General features: G+C 33.5%; 1 protein-coding gene across 1 annotated transcript in view; it reads right to left on the reverse strand.

Moving 5' to 3' along the window:
* Positions 1–17336, reverse strand: part of pcsk6 (proprotein convertase subtilisin/kexin type 6) — a 71067-nt gene that overhangs the window by 41338 nt on the left and 12393 nt on the right. The window contains exons 4-9 of the mRNA XM_052561505.1: positions 15816–15959; positions 14417–14493; positions 11013–11101; positions 5769–5941; positions 4400–4612; positions 952–1052 (exon numbers count right to left, since the gene is read on the reverse strand). Coding sequence (XP_052417465.1) covers positions 952–1052; positions 4400–4612; positions 5769–5941; positions 11013–11101; positions 14417–14493; positions 15816–15959 — 797 coding nt within the window. The remainder of the gene's footprint in view (positions 1–951; positions 1053–4399; positions 4613–5768; positions 5942–11012; positions 11102–14416; positions 14494–15815; positions 15960–17336) is intronic.

Consider the following 17336-nt stretch of genomic DNA (forward strand, 5'->3'; position numbering starts at 1 on the left):
AAAGTTCTTCCTTTTTATGAGGGCATTGCGAACGCATATATGTGACCCTCGAGCACAAAAGCAGTCATAAGTAGCACAGGTATATTTCTAGCAAAAACCAACAATACACTGTATGGGTAAAAATGAAAGATTTTTTCTTTTATGACAAAAATCCTTGGGATATTAAGTAAAGATCATGTTCAATTAAGATATTTTGTACATTTCCTACCATAAATATATAAAAACTTCATTTTTGATTAGTAATATTTTTCAATTTTCTCAATATTTATTTATTTATTTATTTATTTTGCACCCTCAGATTCCATATTTTCAAATAGTTGTATCTCGGCCAAATATTTTCCTATCCTAACAAACCATACATCAATGGAAAGTGTATTTATTCATACAGTGTAAAGTGAATTCTCAATTTCGGAAAAGAAATTGACACTTAAGATTTGTTTTGTGGTCCAGGGTCACAAATGTAAATGCTGTAAGACAGTTGCTAGGGTTTCATAATAATAATAGTTATATATTTGTCTACAAAACCTTTGTTTTTACATGTCTAAACAATTAAAAATGCACACAATAAATCCAGTCAGACAGATATGTGACACTAAAAACACCACTGCAGAAGAACTGAGGAGTAATTATGAAGTGTAAGTGTTAAAGGGACAGGTAACCTAAAAATACAAATTCTGTCATCATTTATTTAAGATGTCACCAAATAAAATGTAAAAGACACTAAATATTCAGTTATACTTCAGATTTGACTGCATCAGATTAGAACTAATTTTGAATTGAATTGAGCTTTACAGCTGAATCAGATTAGTTTCATGATTTTTTTTCAAAAGATCTTGTCTCTTTAAGCCAATAAAACATTAAATATAAAAACGGCATATATAGAAGCAGTGCAGCTTTCTGCATCTGTTTTATGGAAAAATTATGTCAAAATTGTTGAAAGTGAAAACTGACTTTGCCTCCAGAGCGAGAGCGATGATACCCGCCACCATGGGTGCAGATACAGAGGTGCCTGTGTGTCCATCAGTACATCTCTGCCGCAGGTCTGTGGTCACCTGGTACCAGAAACACAGAGCATTAAAGAGTTAACAACTTCAGTTTAGATGCAGAAAAGTGGACATGGATTTTCCCATTCATTCCTTTCAGTCTCATTAACAGGTACAGCAGGTCTTCTAGATTTGCATGCTTTCTGCTTAGGCAAAAATTCAAATCCTCCTTAATAAAATGAAAATTTGCTGAAAATGTACTCACCCTCAGGCCACCCAAGAAGTAAACGGGTTTGTTTTGTTCATCAGAACAGATTTGGAGTAATGTAGCATTACATCACTTGCTCACCAATGGATGCTCTGCAGTGAATGGGTGCCGTCAGAATGAGAGTCCAAACAGCTGATAAAAAACAAGTAATCCACACCACTCCAGTCCATCAGTTAACATCTTGTGAAATGAAAAACTGCATGTTTGTAAGAAACAATCCATCATCAAGACGTTTTAACTTAAAACCACCACTCCTGGCCAAAATGTGAGTCTATAATCCATAATAGTCAATTCAAATCAAGTCACCTTAATTTATATAATGCTTTTAACAATAAAGATTGTTTTAAAGCAGCTTTACAGTATTAAAGAGAAAAACAGTGTGTCAATAATGCAAAAGGACAATACTAAACACAGATAATAACAGTGTAAAAGCCTCCTCGATTAGTCCTTTCACATCAAAATTCACCCACATTTGTTTGTTTTGAACTTTTTTACTTGTAAATGGTGCTTGATCTATGCAGATTTCTCTCCTGATTCAGACTAGACTACTTTTTCACAGGAGAAAGATTAAAACATCTTAATGATGGATTTGTTTCTTAAAAACATGCACCTTTTGTCTTCACAAGTCATTAACTGTTGTACTGGAGTGGTGTGGATTACTTGTGGATTATGATGATGTTTTTATCAGCTGTTTGGACTCTCATTCTGACGGCACCCATTCACTGCAGAGGATCCATTGATGAGCAAGTGATATACTGCTACATTTCTCCAAATCTGCTGAAGAAATAAAAACATCTACATCTACATGTCCTGAGCGTGAGTAAATGTTCAGTGAATTGTCATTTGTGGGTGAACTATTCCTTTAAAACTTTGAGCTATCGTCTGAAAGAATGCGCTTCCGTGACTGTGACGGGACGAGCGGTTTTCTGCAAAGTGCTCTGTAAATATTTCGTCGTTCTGGTTTTCTGGGAAACAGTGGGTCACCCACAGAGCTGCTCTGGTAGCCTGCAGGCAGAGAGAGCGAGCGCTCGAGTGTGTCTTCAATCAAACATGAGCTTGATTACACTGGTGTTTCTCAAAAGGACAAACATTAATGGGGTCAGTGCCACCGACGGGGTCCCGAGGAAGATGCTGAGATTGGAGACATATGCTCGTGTACGATATGTGTGCGTGTCAGGGGTTTATTTCCGCGTTTAAAACGGCGGTTAGGAAATAAACAACACAATACTAGACTTTAACATTTTCTCAAGACATGTGAGAAAAGTATTAACAGACCTTTCGTTAACCACTTCATCGGAATGAATTTAAGACATTTAAAAAAAATCAAAGAAGAATTATCATTAAAAAGTCAATAAAAAAATCATTGAAAATGATTAAAACCACTGAATAGTACGTTTTTAACAGGGAAAAACTACATTGAGTGATTGAATCATCTGATAGTTGAAAACACTTACTGATCTAGACATAAAAAAATCATATTATAAATGATTATTTATTTCTTATTTCTCATTTTATTTCTTTATCATTTGCTATGATAAAATATTTTAACTAACGTATGTAAAGCACTTTGAATTGCAACTGGGTATCAAATGTGCCATATAACACTAATGTTTACTAAATCATTTCTAATACTAAACAAAATTTATGTGAGAGGATAAAAAGAAGTACGTATCCTGTCATGCAAATGTAAATTAGCTCTTAAGCCCTCAACTACTACCCAAACACCAAAAGAAAAGCAAAAACCCACAGTAGTCATTCTTAAGGATAATGTCATAATCTGCGCTGCTGGAAAAGAAAGCGAATTCACACACACAAAAAAAATAGATTCTCTTTATCCTCTTGATAGCACCCAGCGGTTTTCCCTGCGTATGGGTGCCAGACCAAACATTTAGTCCCAGTCTTTTTTCCAACCATCTCATTTCATCAGTAGATATTTGTGGAAAGAGCCAAACAACAAGAGCGCGGCTGTATTAGCAGGATGAGCAACAGGATCTGGGACAGAAGATGACTGAGTTTTGGCAGATTCCTGGTAACATGCATATACAGCTGCATTTCTGGTCAAAAGATGATAGATCTCTGCGTCAGTGTTGGGATTCTCAATTCTTTTTTACAGCCATAAGGCAAAAAATAAATACAAAATACCACATCTGACTGCTTTTAAATCTAACAGCACAACTATTGAAATAAATGGTCAGATGTTTAATACTTAAAAAAGGGGTAAAGGAGGAAATAAAAGGAGAATGTGTCAGAAATCATTGAGATGAATTGTAGGAAACAATATGTGGCATCAAGAGAGCAAACGAGCCAATAAAGCAGAGAACATATTTACGAGGCTGAAAGCAAGATGAGGACAAAAGGTTGAGTAGATGACAGATGGAGAAGACAAATGGAGTACACAGGGATGCACGCTTAAAGGGGTCATATCTTGAAAAACAAGATTTTCTTGTGCACTTTTGAAATTGAAAAGCTCAATCTGTTCCAGTGCATCTCAACCGGTTTTGCCTCAGGGCACAAGAAGCATCACAATAGAGCAACAAAACTGATTATTGTACAAAAGTAAACAAAATGTCCTAAATAGTATTCAATTGCAGTATTTTACTGATTACCATGAGATGCACAGGCCCAACAATGTGCAAAATATTATGAAAGAGGCTGAATATGAAAACTGCGAGAATTAAGTCAATAAATCAATACTTTATTCAGCAAGGATACTTTAAACTGATAAAAAAAATGACATTAAAGACTGTTGCTGTTCATCTTAACTTTGAAAAAAAAATATACATATATATATATATATATATATATATATATATATATTCAGCATTGATAATAATCAGAAATATTTCTTGAGCAGCAAATCAGGATCATAAAAATTCTGCACTGCATCACAGGAATAAATAACATTTTTAAATGTATTCAAATACAAAATGGTCCTTTTGAATTGTAAAAATATTTAAGAATATTATTGTTTTTTACTGTACTTTTGAACAAAAATGCAGCCTTGGTCAGCTTAAAGAGGTTTAACCTTAATTAAAAATATGAATTCGAATTAGTACCACTCCAAAAAGCCATGAATAACATTATAAATGGTTTTCAGGAACAATTGAGCTTTGTTGTTGTGGTCTTACAGATGTCTATGTGACTTAACTATTTTGCGGTCGTAGAACTCTCCGCTGCTGTACGTGGTGGCGAGGGTGGAGGAACAGACCTCCAGGTACCAGGGCTTGTTGCCGTTTTCCGTGCTGCTGCTGACGGAGATGGTGTAGATGCTGTTGGTGTAGCCGTCGCAGGAGCAGTGATCACCCTGCCGGCCCCCGTTACCAGACGCCCAAACAAAGATGGAGCCGAGACCCTTACGGCCCTGCAGAGACACATGAAAACACCAGCGCTAATTTCGCATCATTTATTTTCTATTCATTTTTTTTAATTACAATATGTGAACCTGGAGCACAAAACCAGTCTTAAGTCGCTTGGGGTATATTTCTGGCAATAGACAAAAATACATTGTATAGGTCAAAATGATTGATTTTTCTTTTATGCCAAAAATCATTAGGATATTAAGTAAAGATCATGTTCCATTAAGATATTTTGTAAATTTCCTACTGTAAATATATCACAACTTAATTTCTGATTAGTAATATGCATTGCCAAGAACTTCATTTGAACAACTTTAAATGTGATTTTATCAATGTTTAGTTTTTATTGCACCTCAGATTTTAGATTTTCAAATAGTTGTATCTCGGCATCAATGGAAAGCATATTTTTCAGATTTTTAAATCTCAATTTCGAAAACTTGACCCTTATGACTGGTTTTGTGTTCCAGGGTCACATATGATGATATTTTCATATAGTAATAGTAATATAAGTAATAATAGTAATTTGTTATAGTAATATAAACATGACAATAAGACTTATCATACTGCCCAGACCTTGACAAAACCATCATAACATACTAGTCCAGATCAGCTTTAGACAAATCTTGCCTTCAAATGTTGTGGTTTCAATTAAGTCTTAAATTTAACTAGTGCTGTCAAATGATTAATCACGATTAATCGCATCATAAATAAAAGTTTCTGTGTACATAATATGTGTGTGTGTTGTGTATATTTATTATGTATATATAAATAAATACACACACATAGAGAATATATATTATTTAAATATTTACATGTATATACATTTATATGTATATTTATATTCTTATATTACACATAAATATATTTATTTTATACAAATATTTTTCTTAAATATATACATGCATGCGTTTGTATGTATATATATATATATATATATATATATATATATATATATATATATATATATATATATATATATATATATATATATATATAGTAAATATCCACAGCACACAGACACATATATTATGTAAACAAAAACTTTTATTTTGTATGCGATTAATCGCGATTAATCATTTGACGGCACAAAATTTAACAAACCTTACAATGACAGTTACTCAATGCTAAATTCCAATTTGTGTGCGAGTTTGAGACAACAACCTTTTTAATTCCCAGTTCAAAGGCTTGTTTGGCCAGAGGCCCCGGCCCATCCACGGTCTTCCCGTCATCGTCGGGGCCCCAGCTGGCACTGTAAATGTCGATGTAGTCTGGCCTTATTCCCAGAGACTTGGCCTCCACCACATCAGTCACATCTCCGTCAAGCATTCGGACACCTTTGAGAAAAAGTTCATCCAAAAACGAACAAATGTAGTCATTGTATAATCAAGCCAATGTCGTTCCAAACTTGTATTATTTTCTTTTTTCTGTGAAACACAAATTGAGATGTTAGGAATAAGATCCAAGCTTGCATGCAATGTAAACAGATGGTGATTTCCACTGCCAAGATCCAAAATACACCATGAAAGTGACATAAAAGTAGTCTAGTGGACTTGTGCACTGTAATCCAAGTGTCACTGAGCCATTTTATAGTTTTGTATGAACTGAATTCCCAGACTGACCTCTTACAAAGATAAAAGCTATTCAGGTTTTCAAAACATTCCATTTAGTGTCCAAAATGGAAGAACTAACAGTGTTTGGTCTTTAAACCTGGTGTGACTAATATAAAAGTGATGATTTTTTATACATGCAACAGAGCAAATGGAGACTGACATACAAACCCACACAGAATCAAATGCCATATGTTCACTAACGAACACAAAATTTGCAATTAAAGTCAATTGTCCTCTGCAGCAATGAGATGCTTCTTTCTCCTCGTTCCATTTTTGAACTACAGCTTAATTTCCTTTACTTGCTCTTTATTCTCAAAGAAGAAAGCCTTGAGAGAATAGGTGTAAAAATAAAGTCTAGTAGCTATGCAATTCATTTAGCTGAAAATGTTATCCAAAGCCTCTACAGTAAGCCTTTTACTTATGACATTTTACCTTGAAACAATTTATACTCAGAAAATTCTAGTACATCTCACAAATAATTACAAAGAAATTATCTTGATATATGATCTAGGTCAGCGTGTTTCCACAATGAGATAAAAAATAAAAGAGGGTGACTGCAACAATTATCTCATAATTCAGACTTTTTGCTTGCAATACTACAAAAAAAAAACTGTGAGATAAACAAAAAACTATCAGACATAAATGTATAATTGTGAGCTTATCACTAGCAATTTTGAGAAATAAACTAACACTTCTTAGAAAGAAAGTCTGAATTGTGAGATAAAGGGTATTTTTAATTTTTTTTGGTGGTGAAAACAAAAATAATTACTTCAAATACTCAGAAAATCAGAATTTAGAACTATTTTGTGGCATTTTGTGGCATAAATGCACTTCCATAAGTAACACAATAAATTAAACAAGATGTTAGTAAGTAGAAAGACTGAACTAGTATTTTCTTGGAAAACATACTCCAATGATCTTTGTTTACAACTTTGAAAAATATTTTTTTACGGTGTAGTTTTATGTGCTTTGCCTAATGGCACAATGGTAATAGTTTGGGTTCAAACCTACAACCTCTTAGACACCAGCCAAGATCTTTGATGGACTTCTGAAATGAGCAGGCATAATGAATCAGCTTAATTCAGATAGTCAATAAGTCTGCCATAATATAATAACAAACATGTGTGTGTTTGTTTTCCAATGCGCTATAGTGTGAGAATGTGTGTGTGTTATTATTTCTAACACCATATGCGCAACACGCTGTACGTGACAGAGTTTTCCTTCCTTGAAACACCTCTGAAAAAACGCAGGAGGCTTAACACTTCTCTATCATTCCTCTCACTTCTAACAAGCTGCATTACACCTCAAATTGATTTCTCGACTTCTCAAACAGCATCGAGTAAACACTTTTCTGAACCGCAGAGCAGAAGAACGAATCATTTCTGCATTTCTAATTACGGTTAAAGGACGTCAAGTTCTACACGGCAGCCAAGGCGAGGCGGCTCAGATTAGAAATGTCATTAGAAGGCGATGAAGTCATTGGCTTGAATCTGACACGTATTAGCTTTGGCGGCATTTCAGTGATTAAGCAGGGAAAAACGTCAACTGCTGAGCCAAAAGACCTAAAGCACGTCTTTCATTGTACTAATCTGTCTGTATCTGGCTTGGAAAAATGACCAACTCTCTTTAAAACATCACTCCGCAATTCTTAAGAGGAATATTTTGCTGACAGGACTTTGCAATTGAGATCTATTTCAAGATGTGCAGCCAGCATTTTAATGAAGAATGAGTCAATCATCTGTCCACTTCAAAATGTGGTCATTAATGGCATTTAACCTTAAAATCCTCTTTAACCCCTAAGATCATTCAGCTTACTGAGGAAAACAGACTTAAAAAATGTTTACCTGGCAGAGGATAAATTATGTAAAAAGTTGCTAATCCAGTCAACAAACACTTTTCTATCCCAGTACACAATAACAACAACAGTTGCGACTAATGATTATTGATTATTTTGGTAATCGATTAATGTGTTGGATATTTCTTTGATTAATAATGGTTTTTCTGTATTTTAGTGATAAAAACGTTATTCCAGGCTAAAATATTTTAATTGCAATGTAACAATGTACATTGGAAAAACTGTTTTAAAATAAAATTATAAAAAAGGGTCTGAAGTCAGTTTAAATCACTATATTGAAAAAAAAATTTAATAAAATAATATAATAGTAATAAAAGGTGACATGAATTAATAGATTATTATAGTATATTTCCAAGAAAATACTATTTCATTGAACCATTTCTTTCTACTTCAAAATGTAATGTTTAATTCAATGTTATATGCCACTTCTTTGTTATTATTTGTGAAATTTACTAACAAATCCTGAATGAAAATAGTTTCAAAGTAAATACTACACCATAGTTTTGTGTAGTAAAAAAACACCTCAGTTCTCTCATATGGTGTGAGAAAAACTAGAGCTGTTTTGCTTAGAAACTTAGCTTAGAAAATGTGGATGCTTAAAAAAAAATTAATGTAACAGCTTTTGTCTGTCATTAACATCAGGCCCATTTGATGAAAAATTGTGGAGTAGCGAAAAAACAATGTGTGTTGCATCCAAGATTGTGACGAATCTAGTGAATTAACCAGCAAAAGCTATACTTTTTAAAACGGTTTAAAATACAGTAAATTATAGAAGGAGAGGTATTGACAGCTAAATTATTGCACAATATTATTGGACCAATATCGGAATTGACTGATAATGGGTTTAAATGTAAATATCGGCATCGGCCCGATATGAAAAATTATGCTGATGACTTGCCAAGATGAATATATTAACTCACATGTGCTCAGTGTGTGCTAGCGATTAGATCGCTTCAACCGAGTGATTAGATCCCATCAGCATTGAGGTTTATTCTTGATGCAAAGTTTTGCCTGAATGGTAATTGGATTCATTGTTTTGATCGCTGCATTTAAACTGAGAATGCACATACAGAATGACTCATTTGGTGTATGATAGAGTAAACAGTGATAACACGTGCAGCGGCAGCATCCACCGGTCCTAATGCCTGTTCGATAAGAAGTTTTAATTCTGTAGGGGTTGCTTTTGGCCTACTTCTAATAAAATTAAAGCAAAATAAACAAATAAAATTTAGATTGTGTTTCTGATTAAATAAAGAAGTAGTTGATGCCATAAATCATGAGTATGTTTTGATTTAAAGGTCAGAAGCTATAGCTTGCATGAAAAAAAAATCACAAACATGACACTTAAATAATTTTATTTATACCGATTTTTCATTAATGTGTAATAGATTATATTTTTTAAACAAATGATGAGCTCTTAAAGAATTTGTACAACTCTTTTGCTTTAGACCATTAACAAATGTTAAATCATAAAATAAAATGTTAAGGTTAGCACTGCATCTTTAAGTAAAGCAGTGATTAATATAGTTTGTTTACAGTTTTTTTCAAATCTTCAATATATTGTCATTATTAAATAACTATTATTTTTTTATTTAATTCTAACAAATAAGTTCTTGTTAAAAACTAACCAAAATTAAAAATTAATAGATATCGGTATCGGCTATCGGCCATCATGCATCCCTAGTTGCAAGTTAACATTCAATTTTATTCACTTAATTAAACCTTTTTGGTTACATTAGCTTAATATTGTGTGGAATGTAAACTTTAAAAATTGTGCATTAAGTGATTTTAAATTAAGTTGTAATTACTTAACCAAATTGTCTTGTTAACTTGGAAATCGGTCAGTGGATTATTAGTTCCCATATGCTTTGTGTAGGACTGGATAAGGAGAGTGAATGCAGAAATCCAGTGTTTTTTTAGTGAAGGGAAAACCTGTTAGTGTTCAGTGCTGTTATGTTTGACATTTAAAAGATTTTCTGTCATGTAGAAGTTTTTGTGGTTTGTGCTGAAGAGACTAAATGAATGTAAACATTACATTGACTCTATCAACACCTAATTTGTGTGTTCAACAGTCCAAATTAGTGCTTAAAATTATAAGTTTGTTAGACAAATGTAAATGTATTTTAGCACCAGCTTAAAAAACACTCTTAATATCTCATCTGTTGTGGATTTTAATATTTTTTAAATTGGGTCCACAAACAGTGTGGGTTATGAAATTATTTGATTCTGACGGAGCTCTGGTGTAAAAGTCTCAGTGCCACAGGCTCCAGTGCCAACTGGTACAATGAATGAAAGCAAATGATTGCAACTCTCACTTGGCTCCTAATAAAGAGCCTTGCATATGCTGCCCTATCCTGTACTCACAGTTGCATCGCTAAACTTTACGCATTTGGCATATGGTGCAACTGGAACAAGACGGACAGAAACCACGCCAAGTCCGAGCAAAGGATGCATTTGTCAGTCCTGCCACCTGCGAGTACAATAAAGAAATATTCATGTCTTTCAGCGCAGCTGTGAGTCTGAACAAAACGGTCCCAGATGGCTGATGGCATATCATGAAATCCGCTTTTTGATTAAAACTGATCGGCCTTTTCATAGGATTAATTGCTTACGAGCACATGAATGTCGGTCGGTTCGCTGTCCACTAAATTAATGAACTCTCCGAGCAGAGGTGGACAGGAGCGCGGGCTTCTCGCCGCTTTAATCCTGTGCACACATGCGGAATAATCTGGTCTTATCTGCTCCGACTGTGTCTGAAACCTGTTCAATCAGTCCTGCTCAATCAGGGTTTAGCCACTTGCAGCAATTGGTCAGTTTTACTGATCCGTGTGTGCGTTGAGAGCCTGCTGCGTCGGGTCTCAAACTGAAATAGCATCTGACATTTCGGAGAAAATAAGGCAAGCGGGGAAGTAAGCAGACTGTAAACAGACTCATGCGTACCTCCTATGCGGGCGTTGTAGGCTATACCCACAATGCAGTGCGAGTTGTTGGCTACAGCAGCGACTTCACCTGCGCATCGTGTCCCGTGTCTGGAAAGACAAAAAATACAAGCATAAGTCACACAAAGAATTAATATGTTAGTGTGTGTTTTTGAGATTGAGTTTGAACAGAATTTTGAACAACGGAAGTCTTTGTGCTCTATTATCTCTGACCCTCTCTGTGAAATCCAGACTAAAGTCTCCAAATCTAATTATGAGATAACAAGCATCAATGTTTGATTTCAACCATTAATTTCACTATATTTCAAAAAGAAATAGTTTCTAAAGATATAAAGGTTATATTTTCACAGAATGCTCTTTACCTTATGAAGGATGATTTGAAAATGAAAATGACTTTAGCTGGGTTTTCACAGAGAAGGTCACATTTTATTCTGTCCTCTTCACATTGCTTCACACTGCCAAAAAAATACACTAAGACACTGCCTTTGATACAAGCCATAGGGATTTGCCTCATTGTCTATGGGCTACATTCAGAAGTTTGGGGTTGGTAAGATTTTTTTATGATTTTGTGAATTTCTTGTGCTCAGGATGCATTTATTTGATTAAAATCAATGTTGCATCAATAATAAAAAAAAGTATTATTACAATTTACAGTCTGGATTTTTATAGTAAATAAAAAAAAAAAAAAACATTTACCCAAATATTTAATTTCAGCAAGTTTTCAAGGCAACAAAAATGGAACTGAAATAAAAATAAATGAAAACTATAGAAGTATAAACAAAATTTTATAAATGGAAAAAAACATGGAAAATATTCTTAAAAAACTAACTGGAAATGTTAGATATTATAAATATAAAAGTTTTCCAATGATACTAAAATAAAATTGTTTATAAATCTATTGTTATAGACATCATTACTTTGAAGAAAAATTCCTCACATCATGAAATAACAAATTTGGCCATATCACCCACCTCGGTATATTATATTTTAGAAGTCTCTTATGCATATCCAGCCTGCATTTTTAGTGCATTTTATAAAAACAAAAATCCAGTAATTAACGTAAAATATTTTTACAATTTAAAATAATAGTTTTATGTTTAAATATATATTCAACTGTAAAAATTCAAAGCTGAATTTTCAGCATCATTATTCCTGTCTTCAGTGTTACATGATCATGCAAGAAAGTAAATAGGGTGAACCTTTGATTTCATTTTGGTAACCAAAAGCAAAAAACATTTGGACTCTGAAGACACATTTTAAAACAGATATTGAGTCAATCCTGCTTCCACTACTGTCAAAGTGGATACAGGAGAACAAGATCGCTGCCAGCTGCATTAGAAATGCATTAATTGCATTTTTATCTTGTGCATTGTTCACTCACTCTCATTCGCTCTGTGCACTTCTTTACCAAAGTCTCTTTCAATAGTTTTTTTTTTTTTTCTGTCCTCACTCAATTACGTTTCTGCTCTGGGAGGCACGTCCTGCACTTCAGAAATGAATTGAAAATCGCATTGTTTTCCGGTTTCAAATGTCCTGATGAGTATTAACAAAACAGCGCTTTGAAGTTTTGTCTGAGCTCTTGGCAGAGTTCATTGGTAAACATGCAGCGTGAGCGGAGAACAAGCATTAAATCAGGTGCTTATCAAGAACAGAGACGTTTTCAATTAAATCCACACCAGCCTCAATCCCATAGGATTGGATTGGTTTCAGTGCTTTGCCACAAAAGAAATCCTCTTCATTCTGTTGACACGCCAAACACGAGTCCGTCGTTACGCCTTTATTTGCATGGCTCCAAATATCACAACTCTTGAAGATGCCAGATTTTCAAAACATTGCTCTATTAATCATAACATTATCTATTGCAGTCCAAAATAGACAGTACCGTAATACATCCTAACAACCAGTGTTGAAGAAAGTTACTTTTAAAAGCAATGCATTACAATACTGCTACCCAATAAAAGGTAACTAATTGTGTTACTTATTTACTTTAATGGAAAGTAATGCAATTACTTGTAATTAAATTAATTACCCTCATCACTGCTAACAAGTACCAAAACACCCCAACAACTGCCTAGCAAGATACATAGGGATGGGCAATATGACCATTACCATAGGAGTAATTTTATTTCACCATAACAAGATATATATATATATATATATATATATATATATATATATATATAGATAGATAGATAGATAGATAGATAGATAGATAGATAGATATATCACTATAGTTATTTTTGTTTTAAATAACATCTTTATGATATCAACATTTTTTTAATAAAAATGTAAATTATTCTTGCCACCAGTGTCAATATCACCTAATACTAGCCTAAATAAATAAAATAAAATAAAAAACTCGACACTAAATTAAAATAAGAATAAGAAATAAGCAAAAATACATTATAACAATAAATAAGAAATGCTACATACATTGTATAAAGTAATCAAATGTATAAAAATGCTGCATATTATTCACTGTGTAAATTAAACATCTATTTCTTCTTATTAAAGTTACAAAAGTGATTTAATCAAGAGCAGAGAGAACTTTTCTCTCTTTTGTTGTTTGATTAACACGAATGACAGACAGCAGGAATATTATACTGCTGTCACTTTAAGAGCTGCCCACATACAATATACTTTTACATGTGTTTTCTTTCTCAGCTGTTTGTTTTCACTTAAGACCTAAATTACTGTTTTTAAAAGGATGCTTGCAAAGATGAGCATTTTGTGTGTATTTAAGCATTCAATATAAAGCCTATAAAGCAGCAAAGATAAGTTCAATCCTCCTGTACTCTATAGCAACATCTTCACATGCATGCAAGAAACTGTCTCTCAGACAGCGCGAGCATATAGCAAATGAGTTCTCTTTTGTGCTGATTGAATTTCAACAGCTTAAAAATCACTTTTTTTTAAACCGCATTTTTTTTTTTTAAACCGCATTTTTTTTCGTGACCACATACAGTAGCATAGCAATGGCACGTGAGCATGTAACAAAAATTACCCCTTTTGATACACCAACTGAATTTCAAATCTTTCTTCAGATGAAGCAGCTATTTAACCCTCACAAATATAATAACCTTCAAACTTCAAATCAATATTCAAGCTTTGTCAGCTTGCAGGTGAGACTCCGTGAAGTCAACAGTTCCAGTCTGCTGCTGGCACAGAAATGAAACACATCTTTACCTTTACAGATCAAAAATAACACTGAGATTTTCAGAGCTCACTTTCTTCCACACAAGATCATTGTGAAGTCCCACCGGGTTTATTAGATAATCTCACTGCTTACAGGATGTGACGCTTTCACTTACCCACCGCATGATCACTCAAAGTGAGACACACACCTGTTTGCAGAAGATGAGGTGTGTTGAACACAAGTGTAGTTTTGAGGACATTAGGACTCACTTGTTCTCGTTGCTGGAGTCGTATCGTGGGGTCGGGTCGTAGTCGTTTCCATTAACATCGTAGCTCGCTAACTGGTCCTAAATGCCCCACAAAACACATTGTATAAATCATCTGAGAAATATAGAGTGGAATTAACATGTCGTTTTCTATTCTACAGATCTTCTACAGTGCTAAAATATATAACAAACAATAATTGTATTAATCATACAGTGTTGAGAGGTGCTAATATTGTTAACTAAAACTGAAACTATTAAAGGCACAGGAACTAAAAAATAATTAAAAGCTCTTCGCTGAAATAAAAGCTCAATATTAGACTGAACCAAAACTGGTGTAAAATTACTAGTACATTTCACTAAAAATTACACAAAGTGTCAAGAAACATTGAATTAAATTAGAAAATTTTAAGTAAAAATACTGAATAATTGGTATAAAATTATGGTTGCACTTTATTTTACAGTACGTGTACTAACATTTACTTATAGTGTACTTACAGTGTATTTTTCTAAGAAAGTTCTGGTAATACAAGGTAACTACATGGGGTAAGGTTTGGTTTAGGGGAAGGTTCAGGGTTAGTACCTAGTTATTAGATAGTTATTGTAATTACTATAATAAGTACATAGTATGTACATGAGGAACAGGACTGTAAAATAAAGTGCTACCAAAATTATTGTACAAATTCCTAGTAAATTTCACAATTACAAAAAACCCCACTAAGTAATGCACAGAATTAAATTAATGAAATAGTCCTTTCTTGTAAAACCTACTCCAATAATGTCTTAAATTTACAAATTAAAAAAAAAAACTTTTTTTTTTTTTAAGTTTAGTGGCCAAGGAAATCTTTAAAATTTTAAGTTAAAGCTAAAATGGAAAATAACAAAACTGAAACTGAAAAAAACAACTATAGACATTAAATTATAAATGTAAAATAAAGCACAAAAATTTTAATAAATAAAACTATCATACTATATTTATGTTATCAAAATAACAGTTAAGTTAAGACACCCCAAGGTAAAACTAAAAATGTATAATAAATAAAAATTAACTAATAATGAGGTAACTTTATCACAATCTTCATCACAATCGTTTAAATATACAAATTAGGTATTATCTGTTTAAATATGCATTTGCACATCTCCAGAACAGAGATCTGAACATTGGATAAAGCCAGATTTAAAATTCTTGTTTTGTTTTAACATTTTTAGACTTTAAAGGCATCTATATAACTCAAATCTACAGACAACAACAAAAAAGATAAAGTATAATAGAATACACTTAAAAATTTATTTTAGGTGTGACTTATCTGAAAGTAGACAAGTTATGAAAAGCCCCAAATCTCCACAATAAAATGCATTTATAGCAGTCATCAGTGATCTTCAACAGGAGATCAAGATAATCTCACATAATTCTGTGCCAGATCCGGATGGTTCCTCTCAATACCGTCGTCCAAGATGGTGATGACCACATTTCGACCAGTATAGCCTCTCTGCCAGGCCGCAAGGATATTCATTTCTGAACGGCATCGGTTGTTTTTATCACTACAGTGCTGGAAAACAGTGAAAAGTCATTAACATCAATGTGAACATGCCTTCACTTGCAATCACTTTTAGACACACGCATCTGACTAAGAAAACAGGCAACATTGGAAGACAATTGGGCCGAAGCACTATTCTCGGCTCTCCAGTAATACAAGCCTTTATTACTTTGAGTAACCTTATGACTCGATCCGTCTGTGAGGAAATATGTCACAACAAACGGCCGCATGAACCTGTAAATTAAACGGGGCATTTCATGTTTATTCAGCAGCAGAGGTTTGCATGTCCTTGAGGGTCTCATTTAAGATTCTTTTCAATGCCGTCTTTGAGGACACGATCAACAAAGACGTCCCAGTGTGAAGTCAACTTCAGAGGATTCCTTTGTGCTGGAATATTAATCATACGAGTGCAAATAAACACAGAATGTGCTTTAATAATGTCTGAAAACATCAGCTCTAATGGATTAACCATTAATCGTCTAGTGTTTGATACTGATATATGGAGAACAGAAGGATTTGCATACAATTGACGAGGTCTACAGTTCTTCGAAGACGCTTTGGAGAGGAAAAACATAACAAAGAGTATAATTTTTTTTTTCAAGATGACTCTTCAATCAGTAACCAATGTGAAGCTTGATGAAATAGACGCAGATGTACAGCGCAAACATAAACATTATAGAATGAAGAAGGACAATTCATGAAGCTACTTTTGCCTGTAAGAGTGTGTGTGTGTGTGTGTGTGTGTGTGTGTGTGTGTGTGTGTGTGTGTTTGCGTGCGTGCGTGTGTGTATGTGTGTTTCTCCTTTTAGGACTTGATTTGGAAAGCTCCGATTCAATGAGAAAAGATTTATATTCAGTAAACAGACTGTTCGGCCTCTGCTTTCTCATTTTATGAATAATTTAACCCCCGTCTTGCTTCCTGGATCATCATAGAGCAGATGCAACTCCAATATGACATAAACTAATCATTGAATCTGAGTTTGAGTAGATTCACTGAATCACAGATTTTCCTCAAAATGTTTTTTTTTTTTTTTTTACCTGTTTGCCAAACCAAATTCACAAAGAGTAAACACAGAATGAAGACAATCAACAGAAAAAGGAAGAATTTAGAGGGCTGTGTTTCAACTCTAACTTGACATTATTCTGATGTAACCTCATCTACACTAGTCCATATTTACAGACGTATTATTTTCATATTATAAATCTAACTTCTTTTATAGTATTTTTGTACTTAAAGTATTTTTTAATTGTAGTGTTTTTCAAATTGTATAGCAAAAACATTAATATTTAAAATATATCACACAGTGAGGTGGATTTTAAAGGAACACTGCTCGATTTTTGAAAATATGCTAATTTTCCAATTCCCCTACAGTTTCATTTTACCATTTT

Source organism: Carassius gibelio, chromosome B7 (genome assembly GCF_023724105.1).
Source record: "Carassius gibelio isolate Cgi1373 ecotype wild population from Czech Republic chromosome B7, carGib1.2-hapl.c, whole genome shotgun sequence".
Classification (NCBI taxonomy): domain Eukaryota; kingdom Metazoa; phylum Chordata; class Actinopteri; order Cypriniformes; family Cyprinidae; genus Carassius; species Carassius gibelio.